The sequence below is a fragment of the Vicugna pacos genome, chromosome 3 (genome assembly GCF_048564905.1).
Source record: "Vicugna pacos chromosome 3, VicPac4, whole genome shotgun sequence".
Taxonomy (NCBI): domain Eukaryota; kingdom Metazoa; phylum Chordata; class Mammalia; order Artiodactyla; family Camelidae; genus Vicugna; species Vicugna pacos.
In genome coordinates, this window is record NC_132989.1 from 70842835 (window position 1) to 70863733 (window position 20899).

Here is a 20899-nt window from a genome sequence, read left to right on the forward strand (position 1 = left end):
CAGTCTATTTTGAGTTAATGTTTGGTGTATGGTGTGAGGTGAGGGTCTATGTTCATCTTTTTTGCATGTGGATATCCAGCTGTCCCAGCATTATTTGCAGAACAGATTACCCTTTTGCCTTGCTACAAAAATCATAATACTGAATCTTCTCATCCTTGAATTGGAAGGTTTCCACTTTTTAGCTCTTTATCTTCCCTCAACAAATTTTTGTAAATTTCAGGGTATAAACATTGCACTTCTTCAAAATTCCTTAGGATTTTCTATATATTAGAGCACATCATCTATGAACAGATAGTTTTAGTTCTTCCTTTCTAATGTAAGTGCCTTTTATTTCTTTTAATAGACTGCTACACTGGCTAAAGTGTTCAGGACTATGTTGAATAGAACAGGAGAGATTAGACATCCTTGCCTTGCTCCTGATTTGGGGGCAAAAGTATTGAGTCTTCAACTATAAAGTATGAAGACAACTATAGGTTTTTATAGATGCCCTTTATTAGGTTGCAGGGGTTCCCTTCTATTTCAAGCTTGTTAAAAGTTTTTAGCAGGAATGGGTATAGGATTTTGTCAAATATGCTTTTTCTGCATCTATTGACAGGACCATGTGTTTTTTGTCCTTTATTGTATTAATGTGGTACATAAATTATATTAATTGATTTGCTGATGTTAAACCAACCTTGCATTGCCAGGATAAATCCTAATTCGTCATGGTACATAATCTTTTTAATATGTTGTTGGATTCAGTTTGCTCATATTTTGTTGAGGACTTTACATTTATAATGATCTAAAATCTTCTGCTAGTCTGGCGTTAGTATCAAGGAGGTACAAGCCTCATGGAATGAGCTGAAAAGTGTTTGATCCTTCTTTATTTTCTGGAAGCGCTTGTGGAGTATTGGTATTCTTTCTTTCTTAAATGTCAGATAAAATTCACCAGTGAAGGCAACTTGATTTGATCTTTTTTTGAAGGGGGAGATGTTTAATTACTAATTTAATTTTTTCCTTGTTATAGGTCTGTTTAGATTTCCTATATTTTCTTAAGTCAGTTTTGGAAAATTGCAAATTTCTAGAAATTTGTCCAATTTATTGGGATTTGTTTTAAAATACTCTACCCTCTACTTCCAAAATTTAGTAGGAGGAGGTTAGTGAGATATATGAAACAATATTTGCAAGAATGTTGATAACTGTTGATGTTGGGTGATGACTAACTGGGATTTACTTTACTATTCTATTTTTGAGTATGTTTAAAGATTTCCGACAAACATTTTTAAAAAGTAAATTGCATTGCTATACAGCAGCAACAACTAGAAAATTTTAATTTAAAAAAGATATTTATGATAAACTCTCCCCTCCTCCCACACACAAGAAGAATATGTTATATAAAAGATATGTTTTCACAAAAAAGCAAAGAGTCAAGAGTACCTAAGATACTCTTGAAAAAGAACAAAGAGCAAAAAAGAGAACTTGTTTCATCAGATATCAGGATTTACTATAAAGTACTGTAATTAAGATCATGTTTATAGCACAAGAACAGACAAATAATCCAGTAGAACAGGAGAAAGCACTGCAGATCAGTAGGAAAAGGATGGACTATTTAATAAATGTTACTGGGGCATAAGGAAGAGAGAGGGAAAATCTGATAGGGACATCCAGGAAAACTTAAGATGTTCTGTTTCTTAACCTGAAAACTAGGCTCATAGCTTTCATTCTTTTCTTCTCCTTTTAAAAAAATTTTATGATGAAAATTTCAAATAAGTCTCAAACAGAAAAATATAGAGATTGCTACCATAAATATGTATATGTAAAACTATCACTGAGATTTAACAATTGTTAACATTTTGCCTAATTCCCTTCATTGACTTTTTCAGTGAACTGTTTTAAAGTAAATTACAGATATAATGACATTTAGCTATTCAATAAAGTATTTTAGCATGCATCTTTGAAAATGAGGCCATTTTCCCACATAATCATAACAACATTTCATAGACAATAAAATTAACAATAATTCCTTAATATTACCTAGTACCCTTTCTATATTCAAATTCCTATGAATGTTCCAAATGTGTTTTTTCAAACCAGGACCCAATCAGGTTCCAAATATTATATTTGTTTATTTCATCTACTCACCTTTTACTTTTAAAATTATACCTACATTTTACATACTTAAAAATTACTTTCCCCCTAACTTTTTATTTTGGAATCTTTGAATCTTTAAAAGTTCACAGAGTAGTACAATGAACACCTACATGTCCTCACTTAGATTCACCAGTTGTTAACATTCTGCTACATTTTCTCGTACGTGCGCACACACACACATACACATGCTCTCTCTTTCCCTACCCGCCTTTTTTGGCTAACCCATGTGAAAGTAAGTTGCTATGGATATCAGCATGCATTTCTTAAGAATAAGGCTATTCTCTTAAATTTTACATCTTTCTGCATGAAAATTTCATAACATACAAACAAAACCAAAAAAGTAGTAGGAAAAAACCATTAAAGAATTCTTTTATGGTCTTGGAAAAAGCCATACATAGTTAACTAATTCAAGCAAACAAAACACTTTTGCACAGGATAAACTGCCATAAGCAAAGTCAAAAGGTAAACAATAATCTGGTGGAAAATTGTACAAAGGGTAAGAAGATACAGTTTGTGAAAAAGGAAATACAAATAGCTCTTAAGCATATGAAAAAAGACACACAATCTCACTTTTCAGAAGAGAAATGCAAATTAATGCTACACTATGTAACCATAGACTGGCAAATCCAAAAGTGTAGTAACACACTTGTTGGTACAGTTGCAGCATGGTAAGACACACTCACATACATTGGCAGTGGAGATGTAAATTGATACAGCCACTATGGAGGGCAACTGGGCAAGTCGTTAAAATTGCACACGCATATATCCTTTCATGCTATCTGTATTTGGGGGAACAATTCCACTTCTGGGAATCTCTCCTATAATTACATTTGCACATATGTAAAGTCCGATGAAACATAAGTTCATTCACTATAGTATTGTTTGAAAAAATTAAAGTCTAAAAATGACTTATATGTCCCTTAATAAAGATTCTGACTGGTTCAATACATTATAGTATATCCACATATGCAGGCATAAAAAAAGAATGAAGATTTTTAATATCTTATACAGAAAGACTTCCAAGATATATTAACTAAAACAAAAAGAAAAAACACAATTGTGGTATTCTCCTACTGGGGTTAAAAAAAGGTGAAAAAGAACATGTATGTTATTTTGCTTTCGCATGCATGTTATAGTTTGTGAAGTAGAAAACTGGATGGCAAGAACAACAGAATAGAAGGGAGACTATTCTGTACCCATTGTAGTGTAACAATATTATATATTAAAATATTAAAAATTATAATAAAAAGGATATTTAAAACTTACTGGTTTTCTTTTCAACAGAAAGCTTAAAAATTACTAAAATATTGAAAGAAGCAAGAAACATACCTTTGTGGCTTCCATTATAATCTTGTTAATTTTTTCTTTGTCTAATCCTTCCATTCCGGCTTTATTATCATTAAGTCCCATCCTAAGCAGAATATCATCTTTGTAACTGTCATTCTTCTCCTCTGTGCAGTCACTCTTTTCCTTTGTGCTATCCATGGTGTAAACTTGATGTTAAAAAAAAAAAAGGTAAACTTAAAGTTACAATGGCTTTTTTATTATTTGAAAATGTATCACAACAAACACACTTCAAAGCAGTCGTGGAGGGTGGGTTGAGAGGGGAGGTGGACACTTAAAATGATAAAGAAATCAACAAATTAAAAATGACAGTTAAGGATTTTTAGCTATTCAGAAATAATTATTACGTAGAGTTTAAAATTATTATCCCAAGATTATTATACTCTTGGAGGGAAGAAAGGAATTAACATTTCTTGCTAACTCTGTGCCATTAACTATGTCTGGTGCTTTACACTTGAATTTCACACAGCAGCCCTGAGAGGTAGATATTATTATCTCGGATATAAAGAGAAAAGAAACCTGACTCTTAGAACGTGTTTACTCACAGAAATTTGATAAGTGACAACATCTGTGTTGAAACCCAAGTCTAAGTTCATTTTTTTTATAACTTTTTTTATTGAGTTATAGTCATTTTACAATAAGTTCATGTTTTCCCCATATTAAACACAATATAAGAAGTAAATACAAAATAACAATTCCCCTACTAAATGTTAAGTTCAACAGCATTTATTACCTACTGTTTGCAGAGATCCATTCTTAAATCAGTGAAAAAATACAGAAAAAAATCTATTCACATCCAGGAAATTATTACATTTTATAATGTTATGTCACTGCTAAGGTTAATCTCAAACAATAATTCTTTAATATCTCTATAACGTTCTTTATAATTTACCTTCACATATTAGCTTTCAGAAACAATGATAACAACCATGCAAAACAGATTTGCTTTTTCTCATGTTAGGGAGAAAGAAATTGGAATTTCAGGAAGGTTAAATGAATTGCCCACCACTACTCTGATAATAAATTAAAGAGCTGGGATTTGAATTCAAGTCTTCTTATTCTTATTATTTAAGTCTAACACAAGTATGTCATCACAGCTTCCTTCAATTTGGGGTTCACTTGTGTTATAAATAAGCAGTCAGGTAAATGGCTGCTGTGAATCCACAACAAATTATGACAGTGACTTCTCACTTGTATGATTTATAGAGGGCTCGTTTACTCTACCTTGCGTTGAAGACTTGCCCCCTTTCCCTCCCCTCCCCTCCCCTCCTCCACTCCCCTGCTCCCTCCCCTTCCCTTTTCTTTTCTTTCTAGTTCACAACCATCACCACACATAAGTACAGATATTTTTTTCTTGTGATGAGAACTTTTAAGATCTACTCTTAGCAATTTTCACGTATACAATACAGTATTAACTATAGTCACCATGCTGTATATCGCATCTCCATGACATTTATTTTACAATTCAAAGTTTGTATCTTTTGACTCCCTTTTCCCATTTCCCCCAACCACCTACCCCCATCTCTCCACTCCTCCTGCCACCCCCACCTCTGGCAACCATCAATCTCTGTGAGTTGTTTTTTGTTTTTGTTCTAACATTTCACATATAAGTGAGATCTACGGTGTCAGCCTTTCTCTAACTTATTTCACTTAGCGAAATGCCCTCACGAGGACCTTTCCTTCGTAGCTGCTTCCATTTTAGACACCAGCAAAGAATAAAATAAATTACAGAAGGAAATTTAAATACTGTTGATTATCAGTAATAGTTTCAATAGAAAAAAAAATAGCATATGTACATCACAGTAGTTCTCAAACTTTGCTGCACATCAGACTTATCTGGAGGGACTTTAAAACTCTTGATGCCTAGGCTGTATCCCACACCAAATAAAGCAGGTCTGGGAGTAGAAGCCAGACAACAGAATTTTGAAGAGATGCCTAAGTAATTACAGTGTGCCTCAAAGAACAGGACTCTCTGGTGATGCTGTTTCTCAGCACCTAAGAGAATTCAGGTGGGTTTTTTTCTGTTCTTATCATTGAATTGTTTTCTTTTCAGCTATCACATTCAGCCGAATACTATCCTGTATTTTGCCTTACGCTTTAGTAATCCAGTAACTTGTCATTCTCTAGTAAAACAGGTGAATGTAATTTATTCATAATTTCCCCAAACCAATACTACTCAATAGTGAAGTGGCCAAATGCAGGTCTCTTATATTTAAGCTGCTTTGTCCTTTAAATGAGGAAATGCACAAAAGGAAAAGAAACATTTATTAAATTCCTGCTACTCCACATATAGTACAGTACTTAGCCCCCAAACTCTGAGAATTGATTTTGGTCCTTAATTGGTCAGAAGAACTGGGCTATCAGCAGTCCTGGCACATGGCAAAGCTGTGAGATGGGTAAAGGTTTCAGCTACCTTCCCGGCTTGTTGACACCCAGTCACTAGGCAACGCATGTCCAGTTTCATGCGCACAGATTTACTATCATCCACATGTGAATGACTTTCAAGTTTACAGCTTCAGTCCAAATGCCTGTCTGACGTACCAAATTTAACATGTCCACAACTGACCTCCTCTACTTCCAACCCTCAAACCAGCTCTACTTGCAGCCTTCCTCATCTCAGCTGAGGGCAACTCTAATCCCTTCCAATAGCTCATGCAAACAACCTAATAACCCTGCAGTCATTCTTGACCCTCCTCTTTCTCATATACCCACATCCAAACTGTCATGTAACCCTACGGACTCTGTTTTCAAAATATACCCTGAATTTAACCCCCTCTCACCATCTTCATTGCTTACACTCTAGTCTGAACCACCATCGTTTCTTGCATAGATGATTGCAGTAGCCTCTTAAATGGTCTCTGTTCCTGCCCTTCCCTCCTACAGTCAATTATCAACACAGTAGCCCAACGAATTTTTCTAAATCATGTTAAGTCATGTTACTCCTCTGCTGAAAACTGTACAAAGGCACCTCAATTCACTCCAGAATAAAACCCCAAATCTTTACAGAACCTGTATCCCTATGACCTGTTACCTGTCTACCTTCATTCCTGTCTAATACTCTCTTACCCTTGCTTACTGCTTTCCAGCTTTGCTATTCCTCAAATCTGCAAGGCACACTCTGACCTTGTGGCCTTTTGCACTGGCTGTTCCTTTTTCCCCCTAGGGTTTTTCGGCCAGATATCCTCTTGATTAAATTCCTTATCTCCTTCAAGTGTTGGCTTAAATGTCACCTTCTCAATGCTACTTTGACATCCCTATTTAAAATTGCAGCCTCATTACCCTTTCTACCCACTCTTTCCAGTGCTCCATTGTTTTTCATAGCCCTTATCACTCCCTAACCTAAGTTTAGTTATTATTATGTGTATTGCCTATCTCCCCTGCAAACTCCATGACAGCAGGGATTTTTTTTTTTTCTCCAACTGATGTATACCAAATGCCTCAAACAGTGCCTGGCACAGAGTAGGTGATCAGTAAACATTCGTTAAATGACTGAACTCAGTTTTCTGTCATTTTTTTCATTCTTTTATTCACATAGGAAGGTCACATAGTCACATTAAAAGACTGGGAGAAAAACTGCTTTTCTGAAGTTAATAACTTTAAAATACTTGTAGTTTTCCCTTAATTCAACATTGCATATATAAGGACAAGTATTCAAGCTCAACAACTTTCGATTTTTATAAATGTTATTTTCCTACAACATTTAATGGGTAAATTGGTTTATTAAAGCTTTTTGGTTTGTATTATAAGACTATTTTGAATTTACATATTAGAATGCTTGCTGGGTTCCATTAAATATTCAATAATTCTAGCTTGTATTGATACTTTAGGAAATTTAGTTACCTTGTTAATTTCTTTGATTAAATATTTTCAATTATATCGAAATCTAAGAAAATCACTGGAGAAAGGTAATAAACAACATACTAAGTTTAGTATATTTGGATCCCTATGAGTTCCTTTTGGTACTATCATTTATGTTACTGTGGTGAGCCTGCTTTTGCTTTTATTGCTTAGTATTTCTGTTATTTTCAAATTTCTAAAATTTCTTGTTAGTACTGGTTATCTGTGCTCTTCCCATTAGTTCTCACTGAGTTTCTTTATCCAGAAATACACAAATTGAAAAGAAGAGCTCCTAGCAGAGATGATCACAAAATATCACAAAGAATGATGATTTTCCCTATTTTTCTGAGAAGTGAGATTTAATACTACTTCAAATGGCTTTGTAAGGGCACCATATAATCGCCTAGTATGGTGTTTGGTATATAACAAACTCTCAATCAATACTTATTATTAAATTGAAGCCAAATTTCCAGAACTGTAAAAATCACTAGCCTTACTTTCCTTATTTCTAAGATAAGGCGACTATAAAAGGGAACAGGGTACATGACAAGCATCTTTGAGAAAAAGCCGACATTCAAAGATGATATAGAAGAATTTTATTTGTTTTGCTTCCAAAGAAATATTTGCCCTATGATTACTGTGCACTATCACATAGAGAGTCCCAAAGCCTATGAATGGATATAACTGTAACATTATAAACAAAAGTTTTTTTGAGAAAGAAAACAGTGAAACATTTTTACAACTTGATATTATAGAATACAGTCTGTTTCACTTCAATTCAGAAGCACAAACAGTAATGCACAACTCAAAGGAAAAAACTCTGGGTTTCTGTGGTTTAGCATATCGGTTTGAAAGCACATTTTCTCTGAAAATATTCAAATTCTTCCTGTCTGATTCTACCACTGACTATTCAAGTTACCACTTAAAAAATGTAAGAGTAACCTCTGTTTTTGGTGATAGTAAGAATGGGAATTTAAAACTTTTCAAAAGGAATTCTAAGGAAGAAGTTTTGCGTGGTAGGTTTCCTCCTACCTACAAAAAAGCACACAAAACTATGTACATAATATCACAAGTGCTCCACATACTGACAAAAGTTACCTGGAGTAATCTACCAGGAAATAGGCAAAATATGCTAAGGGTAACAGGAGAAAGCAGAACCAAGACGGAGGGGAAGGAAGAGAGGGAAGACAGCTAGGAGGGAAAACTAAACTATAGTAAGTCCCTAGGTGGAGCTTGCTTCCTATTTTGAGCATACTATAAATAACCAAACTCAGTAACTTCTCCAGAAAACCTTTAAATGTCTTAAGAACAAATATTATTTTAAATACCCCAAGTGTTCAAATATTTAATGTTTGTTTAAACAGATTAACCACCCAGGACAAAACTTCAGACTGTGATTAAAGGTTTTCACCATCTAAATTTAAACACAGTGAGATAAATTAAGAATATTACCCTAATTTTAATGTGGTAATTTTCAAATTAATGCCTGACTTAAAATTTTTCCTTTTTCATTTTTACTTACTACAAAAATATCTTTTAAAAAATTTCAAGCAAATTAAAAGATCACAACCCTAAGACTTCAACAGATTATGTTAATCTATTAGCATGTTCCTCTCTAGTTATTTTACACACACACACATAAACATATACACTCAAATCACATGCTTTTTTATACGATGGGAATGAAAGCACAGAGGCAACTCTATTTTTAGCTTTAGATTTTAATATCTTTGCAAAATAAGATGGACAAAAATTTTTAAATTATTTGAGATCAGATTATTTACAAGATTTTAAAATTTACATGTATCAATGAGAGAAATAATAGAAATAATGTAACCCCACAAATCTTAAACCAAGGGGACATATGCTAAAAGAATACACAAGTTTTCACCAAGGATTTAAGGTCTACTCTTTAAGAGAGAACCACGCACATATTCTCTTTAATTGCCTTTTTCCTTCCTAAATTGTCTGTTTATTTAACTTTTTCCAATGAAGAATGAGACAGAAGGTAGTCAGAAAACCTACACTCTACATAATCCTACAGATATATAAAATTCACACTTATAGAATAATAAATTGAAACTAACTGCTTCTTTAGTACAGAATGAAAAATAGCCTGATGCAAAACATATTAACTAAATGTCATTTCAAAGGTAAATTCCCCAAAGCTAAGTTTGTAAGTTCCTATTTTGATGATGAGATGCATATTTTACAAAAAGTCTTCCAGATTCTTTAACAATGAAAATTTTGTTTACTGTCAGAAATAAACACACTCAGGACATTTAACAATTGTGAAAAATCAAGTTTATATCTCATAGAAGCTGATTGTTTCTGGGGATGTTGATTCATTAGCCCAGAGGTAGGCCAACAGATTCTTGGGTACTAGATCAAGTCGGCAAAAATATTTACTTACATAGACGTGATATCAAATAGGCTAATTTTGCTTTTAGTTGAGGTATATCGTAAAGTGTACAAATCATAAGGGATAGCTGAACACATATGTTCTTAGAAAAGGATGAAAAAGTTCTCCTGTGGTACCTGTTTTGGTATTGTAATCATTTTTTAACTTCGATAATCTCAAATGTTAGCATTTTAATATAAAACTGCATAAGAAGCCACAATAATATGGGTAAGTTACACTACTAATGGGAAATTTCAGCTGTTATACTGTTTACTTTGTCCTACATTATTGGAAGGAAAATATTTAATAAAGTCAGAGTTGTACAGGATATTATTCTATTTTCTTATCCTGGAAAAAATGATCCTTTCAATTACCTCTTTAGCCAAATTGCTCCAATTTTTTTAAGTCCTAATCTTTATATTATGTCTTGATTCACTCCTGCTCATTTCTTAGGTTTCTTATAGTTCTAATAGTTTATGGCAGGAGCTTAAAACACTTTTAGCAATGTCACTCTTTTCACATGAAATCTTAAGTAAAACCTCTAACTTTTCCTTGAATCTTTGTTCTAAGAATGCTGTGAGCTCTCTTACAATTTCTTTATACATATACTATTACCAATGCAAAAGAATAACTAGGTAGACCACCAAAAAGGGAAAGTTAATAATAATCTTCATTTCTTTGGTTCTCCTAATTCCTTAGAAATATCTGTATGAACATTAATATATATTGAAATTGTTACCAGCTCCAAGACTGCACTGTTTTCAGATAACAACTGTTTACTATTGATGATTTTTAAAAGATGGTTTCCATAAGAAGATAGGCTTTAAAAATCATTATTGTTATGTTTTCTTCCTGATCTTATACATGTCTGAAAACCAGAACCCAAAAATCAAACACCAGTAAAATACTACTCCAGAATTTTCCAATCACAGGAAAAAAACACTTGCAAGAAGTTGTGATTTTGGAGTGATTAACCCAAAATGATTTAAAACACATCCACGTTATCTCCCCCTGCCCTAAAAAATAAAAAAACTCCATCATTATCTGACCTTTGTTTAGATCATATTCTGCTAAAAAGAACTTTGGTTTTAAAAATTAACAGATTACAAAGGATCTGGAATTTTCATTAAATTAGCAAAAATAATTATTCTTGATGAAATGATCTCTTCTCTTCCCAGGGTTATATGCTATAAATAGAGGGGGGTTAGTGATGTTTTGTTTTTAATGATACTAAATTTGTTTTGAAGTTTCAAAAACATTAAAGGAAGATTAGTGAAAGGGAGCATGGGTTTAAAAAAAAAACTTGTAAAACATTAAGCTACAGTAACTTATGAAACTATCCTCTGTTACACAATAAAAGTGATTTATGTTAGCTAATGAGAGCTATTAACCCATAAAAGGAAAAGCAGTCTGAACTATTTTTTTCATAATGAGAACTAAATATGCCAACTGCTTATTTTAACGTATATAAGACTTATAAAGAGTTCAGTTCTAAGAGGAATTTTGACATAGTACAAAGAGTGTGTTTTGAAACCAGAAGACCTGGATTGAAACTGAAACTCTGAATCTTAAGTAGGTGTGTCTTCGTGGGCAATTTACGTGATTTCAAGGTCTATTAATCTTGCTATTCTGGCCTGTAAAACTTACTTTCCAGGGTTGCTGAGGATTAAATATGTGATATGTAAGAGCCCACAGCACAGTAAATATAGAGTAAGCATGCAGCAAATGTGGAGTGTCTCCTCTCACTTTCACTCTTACTTATTTCTATAAAATGTGATGAAGCCTACAAGCCTTGCTGCAAATGCGAGCATGTAATTGAGAAATCATACAAAAATAAGAAAAATCTTCATTAATAATTATGGTAAGTGAAAAAAATGAACAAACACACACTCTCCCCCCATCTCCATACACACAAAATGCCACTTAGCTTTAGGGAAGTCAGAAAGAACAAACAGTTACACCAGAAATTAATATCACCTTGTAAACTGACTATACTTAAATTACAAAAATAAATAAAATAAAATAAAGTAAAAAGAACAAATGGCACCCACCCTTTGGATCTTATAGAACTCAGTGAACCAAAAGGGAAAATTCTTCATGGCTCTTAAGGCTTTACCACTGACATGATCCTAAAATTTAAATCAAGGTACCAAACAGTTATATTTTAGTTTACTTTAATCGTATGAATATAATATTAAGGTAACCAAGTCTAGACATATATGAAACTTCAATGTTAATACCTAATGTCGAATTTGATCTCATAATGATTAACTGTATGAATGAACTGTCATAATACATTCACCGTGACTGACTTAAAAATCACATATATTACTGCCTAGAATATGTGTAGAAATAATTTATATTAATGAATCTTGACAAACAAATGTATTTTTAATATGAAAAAAATCAAATTAATATACTTCTAAGAATACATCAAGTTTTCAGAGTAAGGTTTTAAATTAAATTCCAGAATATTCCCAAGACAATGTCTGAAACTCTTATTTAAAACATGTATATTTTTAAAATGTAAATATCTGCTAAATGCTTATATGAACAGATAATTTTAATCCCTTAAACCAAAAATGCACTTGTATTATATAATTTTCACAGTAAGCCAGATGTATCTCTGCCTCTGGAAAACACCATGATTTTCTTATAAAAAAAAAGGAAAATGAATCTCATGCTTTGATTTCCCTAGGGAATTTTTCTTTTTGATTTCCAATCTAGTAATCATTGGAAATGTTTCTACCTCCTTGATCAGGCCTCAAAGGTTGGAAGTCAAAGACTCTGAAAACAGCATCTATTTACTTCAACAGAGATTAGAACCATATAGCTTGTTACCTCTTTTACTCAAAGGCTTAGCGCTAAGACTAATAGCAACCTTGGCTTCTTGTTATGTGATAATTCTATAAGGTTAAAATAAAGTATTGGTCTTTATTAAAGAGAGAGCTTAAATTTATCAGACTTCAGAATTCTAAACCATAATAGCATTAGCAGATTTGAAAAACCTACTAAGTTAATATTTTTGCCAAAGACCACTTGTTCTATGCCAGTAAATTATTATGGTTAACTAACCCTGGTATTAAATCTACACATGGTATAGAATTATGAAAATTGATTAAGTGCTGACAGAAGCTTCCAGTATATGCAGCACTCTATACTGCCACGTACAGTAAGAAGCAAAATTTCATCTACAAATGAAATATGCATCTCTTAATACTACTAAAATAATTACCTTTAATGATACTTCACAGGTGCTAGGAAAACCAAGAAAGCAGCACAACAAACTCCATAATGTGTAATTAAGTGACTCACTTCTTACAAATAGAATACAGCAGAAGCAGAAGTGATAAGATATCATGTCCAAAAACGAGTTATAAAAGAATATGACTTCCATCTCAAACACTGTCATTCTCTCTTGGATTACTCACTGTGGGAAAGCCAGCTGCCACGAGAGACAGCCCTGAGAGGAGCTAAATGTATATGAGCTTGGAAGTAGATCCTCCTACAGCCAAGGCTTCAGATAAGACTGCTGCTCTGGACAAGACTTGACTGCATTCTTATGAGCCAGAGGTGCTTAGTTAAGCCCAGCCAGGATCCTTGGTGCACAGAAACCATGGGATAGTAAATTTATAGCTTATTCTCAAATTCTATAATTATCTCATCACAGATCAGCACTGGTCCACATACCACATTTCGAGTAGCTCTGCTCTAAAACAGTTGTATACTAAAGATTATTAATGTTTTCATTTAAATAAAGGTGAAAAATTAAAATATACTAACAAGCCAATCAACTACATAACTTTTATGCCAAATAACTTTTTCTCCTGGAATGTGTGCAAAAAAATTTAGGCAATATTTTTTGTACTTAGTACAGTTAAAATATTTCAGGAGGGCAAAAACTGGCATAGTGTTAGGCCACTGAGACTGTTACTTAATAAATATATGTTGAATGAATAAATGATGGGCAGATTAATATACAGAAAGGAATAAAATTAATAGTAACACCTCAGTTAAGTCTTTTTAAATGAAATAATCATAAAAGTTAGCATTTGGATCTCACAGTGTTTTACATCCATTATCCTATTTAATTTTCTTAAGAGATGAGGAAACGAAGGTGCAAATTCAGTTAAGTAACTTAGATAAGGTCATAGAGATTTGGGACTTCCAGATATGGCTTCAAAGCTGTCACACTTAACCATTACACTATAAATACAAAGAAGGTAAAATTAGTGGAATCTTAAAAAAAAAGGAACAGTAGTTGTTTTATAGACTGATAATGGAAGTAACATCAAAGTACTGTGAATGATACCAGATAAAATATCATACATTCACTGTAATAGAAAGCACAATTTATATTCCTAAACTTATTTTTAAATGATATCATGATTTTGAAAACTCTAAGAGCCTAAGAAGTCTTCAAATGAAGAATGTGAAATAATGACAAGGAAACTAAAATAAAATTATGAAAATACTATGTTCATTCAGAATTTTCTAAAGACCAGGAACTTTTTAAAAAGAGTATCTTGAAATGTGAAAAACACTGTACAAAGAAAAATATATTTCAGGATCAACTGCAGATCTTCCTAGTGGCCTAGTGAAAGGCAGTTTCTTCAATAATAATGGCATCTAAATAAACAGTTCATTTTTATCAGTTACTGCCTTACCTAATAACTTAAAATCAACCATCAAAATAAAAAGCCCTATATTTCCATCTAAAGCAATACAGAAAATAAAGAGAAAGCACCGTTCATAAAAAGAAAGCCTTTTTTTCTCTGAAAATGAGAATTTCCTAAATCTTGTCTTTGTGCAAGTCAAAGTAGCAGCAAAAATGATTTCTTTTACAATAGTTAGCCATTCCTTCCCTTTTCAAGATATAGTGAACCTCTCTGAAGATGGAAGGAAAAATGAAACAGATGAAAATAGAAAGTATGAAATTCCAAAGGTTGGCTATATTTGTTAAAAATATGTATGAATAAATGATAATATTTTCTAGTAACTTACCATATGCCAGGCAAGTACTAACTGCTTAAGCATTCTCTCATTTATTCCTCATGACCATTCACTAATTTAAATATTATCCCAATAGAGTATATGTTAGTAAAATACATAAATAAATTGAGGCTTAGAGAATTTATGTAATTCTCTCATGATCACAGGTATCCAAGGCAGAATTCAAATCCATATTCTGTCTTCAGAGTCCACATTTTAATCTGTATGCTAAATATGTAAGTACTGCCTATGATACCAGTAGGCTTATTTTACCTTCATTCTTGAAAGATATTTTTAATTAGATACAGAATTAAGTTGACAGTTTTTTTCTTTCAGATGTTGCTTCACTGTTTTCTAGCTTCCATTATATCCTGTTAAGATCACAGTTGTTCAAATTGTTCTTCCTTCTATGTGATGTGTCATTTCTTTCTGAGTGCTTTCAAATTTTTCCTCTCAATCTTTGGTTTCCTAGATGACCTGCCTACGCACATACCTTCCTTCAAAGGACAGATCTAGACCAGGTTCCTGCATTCTCCAAGAATAGTTCTCTCTACTCCCGCCTCCTCTTCATCCGCCCCTTTAAAGATCTGAAGGTTTTCTCTGTCCCCAATGTGCAGCAGAGCTGCCTTCCTCATTCTCTTGTACCCTCATATTGCATATATGTAAATTTTTTTCTATTTTTTCAAAATACTCCCTAATGAGAAAGATAAAAAAGGCTTTCCAAGGCTTCAAAATTTTCCAATCTTTTTTTTTTTAAAGAATATGACCTACAAAATCTATTTGATTTATGAACCTGTTTAACTTACATCTGCAAGATCAAGCACTATAGTACTTACTCTTAGTGACAAAATAGTTTGGGTTCTCATTCTGTAAAAAAACTAGCAATAATCCCTAGAAAGAAGCAATGGCCTTTTAATCAAGGGCTTTGTCTCTGGAATTTACCAGTATTTCTTTACTTCACACATCTTTTCACTTGTCTGCTTGAGTAAATATTATCACATGTTGGTCACTGATCCCCTTGACTTCACTTTGGTTTTTGGTAATTCTTTCAGCTCATGATATATAAAGTACGGTTCTACTGTGAAACGCTTGCTACAATGGGATATACATGATATCCATGCTTTTCTTATGTAAAAAACTGAAAAGTTCTGTTAATATTTTAGGTATTTCTAACAAAAATGGCCTATTTAGATGTCCTAATGGGCAAATATTTATTATATGCTTTACAAATGATTTTTATAAATCTACTTTTATATTTTATACATCCAGTTTTTTAAAATAAAAATATTTCACTGGATTGGGTGAAGAGAAATGAACTAGTAGTATATTAAGATGTGCTTTGATATTTAAGATGAATACCTTATTTGGTCAAATTATTATTATTTTGGAATGGATTACAATGGTTAACCTTTCCCCTAAGAATAGGTGAAAGAAATAGAAACCAGTCCTAACACTTTTACCTGAGCTAGGAGAAGGAAATACAAACTAGTTCAGGTTTGGCTATGAAATACAATGAAGGAATGTAGTCATATTAACCCTTGGTATACCACAAAGATCTATTAGACTCAATTTGAGTTTTTCCTTTGAGCAACTTTATTCTAAGCATTGATATTTCATATCCTAGTCCTTCTAAGGAATCTTCCAAAGAACAAAAAAAATTATTCTTCTTTTTATTAGAATAAAATTCACTCTGTCTTGGAATCTCTATATGGATCTATTCGAATGCTTTACAAATTGAAGATACATGATGGTGATCCCTTTATAAATTGAAGATACCTTATGGTATCTCAGGGATGTAATTTTTCCTATTTTTGAACATTTTGTTATTTTACCATCCTAGGAATTATTTATTCATTACTAATCAACTATTTTTAAAAATAAGGAGAAAACGGAATGGAATCATCTAGAAAGATGATCTAGTAGTGAAATAAATCATCACCATTACATTGTCCTTCAGTTTTTTTTATTGTGTTGCCCACAGTATCATATCTTTGAAAGAAAGCATAAGAGAAGCATAGAAACACTATTTTTGCATATTTTTTCCTTTTTTGATAGCTTGCATTAAATACAGTTGAGATTTCTAAATTTTTCACTTTCTGTCCATACTGGCAAAAAGAGGAAATCTGACAAAAGAGTTTCACAATTATCAGACAAATCAGAAGGTGAATGTAAAGAGACTAATAGCAGTCTAGACTATAATGATGGTGAAATTAATCTTCTAAGCAAAATCTCAGACTATGAAATTTCAGCTCATTTAAATGGATATATTTTCTCAAACCCAAGAATCAATGAGTGAACAATGCACTTTTAAGAATAAAAAGCAAACATTGCATTCCCGTCCAGTTAGTCATTCAACAGGAAGGACTTCATCACAGAGTATTTTGCAACAAGAACTTGGAACATCCCATTTTGCTAACAGGATGTATGACAGTGTTCTTTCATCCTTTATGATGTTTGTGCACTAAAAGTTACTTAACACAGTTTGTAAGAGAACAAATGTCTAAAGCAGATATACATACAAAGGAGATAGGAAGGAAATTATGAAGAAATAAAAACTTTATTGGGCTTTATTCTAACTAGTGTTTATAAATATAAAAATAAAAATGTTTTACAATTAATGAAGAAAAAAATGCTTGCTTTCTCTTTAACAAGATTATGAGGTATCAAAGCTTTTAATGTTACTGCATTTGGATGATATAAGTGCAACATTAAGAGCCAGAAGTTATGATAAGCTAGAATCTATTAAACATGTATATGAAATCTAGACTCTTTATTTGAAAAAATGGATAGTATTAAGATCATGCATAAAAGGTGATGAGCAGCTAGTTACTTTCAAAGGACATTATCCATAATTCAGGAAAATATGAAACAAAAAATTTGAGCTTACTAAGTTTTGACTTTTATTACAATGTCTAATAAAGTTGTTCACTATCCCTTTATTGTTACCTCTCAAGATTATTCGTAAGTTACTCCAAAATAAAAAAAAAATGGTGACAAATGCCAGTGACTACTAGTCATGATATACTGAGTTAAATCAATACGTAACTCCTCTTTCAACATTAGACAAAAGGATAATTACAACAGGCTCTAGAGATCACTTAAATTATTCGTGGGTAATCAGAACACAGACTTGCCAACACACACACACTCCTTTAGTTAACAGTCATAGAAAAAAATTGTAAACTGGCTACATAATATGTTATTGCAGCTTAACAATGTATGTGGATGAATTTCCTTTCAAGAAAATTGTTAAACTAAAGAAAAACTATGCAGCATACCTAGAATGTAATCTGGCTCTAACAGATACTTAAATGTTTCTTCATAATAATAATACAGTTGTTGTTGTTGTTTGTCTAAATACAGTTGGCCCTCCATATCTGCAGTTTGCACATCCTGGGAGTCAATCAACCAAAGTCAATCCGCAGTTGGTTGAATCCGCAGGTGGGGAACTGCAGATACGGTAGGCCAACTGCACGCCATTGTTACAGGAAGGACTTCAGCATCCATGAATTCTGGCATCTAAGGGATCCGGAAGCCAAACCCCCAAAGGATACTAACAGACAACTGCATATGTGTTAAAAGTACATATTATAAGCCTCTGAGGTTCAAAAGTCTGGGCTAGACTATTTACTTGCTACAACCTTGGGCAACTTACTTAACTTCTTTGAACTTTAATTCATTTATATGTAAAATAGATAATGTCTATCTTATAGGATTTTTGTGAAAAGTTAATACTAAATGTAACAAACCTGAAGCAATGTCTGAAACTTGAATAGGTCTTTAACGAATGATACTACATCCTTATGAAAAACTATGATGAATTTGGTTCTTTAGTCTCTCACTAATTTTAACAGTGCTAGTGATTTTTCTCCTGGGCCTTGTTATTGCAATTCCTTATTAACTGAAATTCATCATCAACCTTCAGTCATCTTCCAGCTAAACTTATTCCATTCACCTATATTTACTGAATACTTACTATGTGACAGACAATTTTAAAGCTTTACTTGCTCTTTAATAATAACTATTAAAAACATCAATAGCTTTATGCACTTATTCCTTCCTGCATTTCGAAATAGTCTAGGATTACTATCTGTATTCTAGGGTAATAAAACACTAGAAAATAATGAGTCTATGAAAGATATGGTATACATCTCATTTTTTAGCACCCCAATCAGGATCATCGTACAGCAGGTCTTAAATATTTTAAATGAAGACAGAGATGAATTGTATATTTATAAACTATATCACCATAACAACACATATATTATTCAGCTTACTTAACTAAGAAGAGGATCTGAAATTACAGTAAAAGTGAAACAGTGAAAGGGCAGGGAGAAAAACAGGAAGCAAAAAACATTTACAAAATAACTATCATGAGGATTCTACCAACACTTAAGAATACCACAATGCTTCATATAGTATGGCTTTAACATACTAACAAAAGAATTTCTCAGTATAACAGAACGAGGTTAAAAGTTAGTGCCTCAAAAGCTTGGGGAGAAAAACCGAACGAAAATGTATACATGCAGAGAGTGGACACTAATATCCGTATTCATCTATTCTAAAGGTGTACTACATACTTTTTAGTCTAAAGGATTTACTATTATAGTGAAATCTATGAAATACCAACTACTCCTGACGTGTTTTTACCTCAAAAAAACAAATAGATATAAATAAAAGATACTGAAATACACTTAGAAACAATGATCAGTACACATATGTAAACTAAAAATACGTAGTGTATTGTATATGTATGTACATGCAATACAATGTATATGTGCAGTCAAACTGTAATCATTCTACCTAATAAAACTGAAAAAGTATAATCAGTTCAAAAGAAAGATAATGGAATACAGTTTCAGTATTATTCAACAGTAAGAAAGAATATTTCTTCTTGGAACATGTCTGGCTTGGTTCTCCTCTGTACAACAGGAAACAGGATAAAAGGGTAGCCTACATGTTCTTTGAAATTCTGTTTCTGAAATCACCGTCTTATTGCTGAATGTTACAACTTTCCACAGGATGTGACATTTTCCTAAGTGCCTGTGTGTAGTGCATTAAGTTATCAATGAGTACCTCTCACTTCCCGAAATAAAGTTGTCCTTGGAGAGTTAAATGGTAAAAATCGACACTCAGTGAGTCTAAGACATGTATACAAAGTCACCTTAAGGATCAGAGTAACAGGTAAGTCCTAGCATTATGAGCATAACACAATAATAATAACTGATGTCAAAAAAACAGAAGTCTTTCAACTCAAATGGGGTCTGGGTGACTAGAAACAGACCAAAGAAAAAGAAAGTAAGCAAGGTAAATATTGGTAGTGCTTACTTAAATATCCATCTCCATAACAGAGATAACCTAACAATGCTACAGACCATTTACAATCATAATTGAGGAAAATAAAAATATGAGACTGGGGTATAGGAAAAGGACATCAAGCCTATATTTGAAACCAGGAGATGAGGAGACATCACAGAGCCTGGAAAAATGGTGAGAAGATTAGAGGCTCTTGAGATGCTGAGGTGTGAAAAAAGACTGAAGTAAGAATTAAGAATAGGAATAACACAGTTTTCTCTTCTCTATTCCTAGCTGTCAATTAAAATAGGATGGAAGGCATGTTATGAAGGCTCTATTATAGCTTAATTTTCCCCCACCTTCTATTTCTCACCTATTCCCTCCTCTGCTTTTGTCATCACTGCTGCCAATGCCTGCTTGCAGTAGAGGAGGAACAGAAGAGGCAAAATAGTAACAGACAATAGTAATACACAACGCATACAAACAACAGTAATGCAGGGCAAGGGGAGGAATGAGGAGAAAAAGCAGTACCAGTATATGCAGGAAGGAGAGAAATTCTGCAGATGTCTGGCTGTGGGGACCATTCACATATAAAGAATACACATAAATTGGTCAGATTAATTACAAGGTTCCTTTTATTCAACTAAATTTTATGCTTGGCTTTTGATATTTTTTCTCAGCAACTGGAAAATTTGTTCTATTACTTAAAAGACTTGGTAAATCCTTTAATAAAGTTCATTCATAGGCTAGTACACTTACACTGGATATATATATATACAGCTATAAAGATCTAAGTCTAACTGAAAGTCATTAATCTGTAAGATATGCATGCCAGATGCTGATTATAGACAGGTAAAATATAGTCTTTTTTTTTTTTGCACCAACCTAAAAATTTAAGAT

General features: G+C 32.7%; 1 protein-coding gene across 3 annotated transcripts in view; it reads right to left on the reverse strand.

The window, feature by feature from the left end:
• Window positions 1-20899, reverse strand: part of POLK (DNA polymerase kappa) — a 62903-nt gene that overhangs the window by 33884 nt on the left and 8120 nt on the right. For all 3 annotated transcript variants that reach the window (XM_006197587.4, XM_031674897.2, XM_072958509.1), the window contains one exon: window positions 3460-3623. In XM_006197587.4, coding sequence (XP_006197649.2) covers window positions 3460-3615 — 156 coding nt within the window. In that variant the 5' untranslated portion in view covers window positions 3616-3623. The remainder of the gene's footprint in view (window positions 1-3459; window positions 3624-20899) is intronic.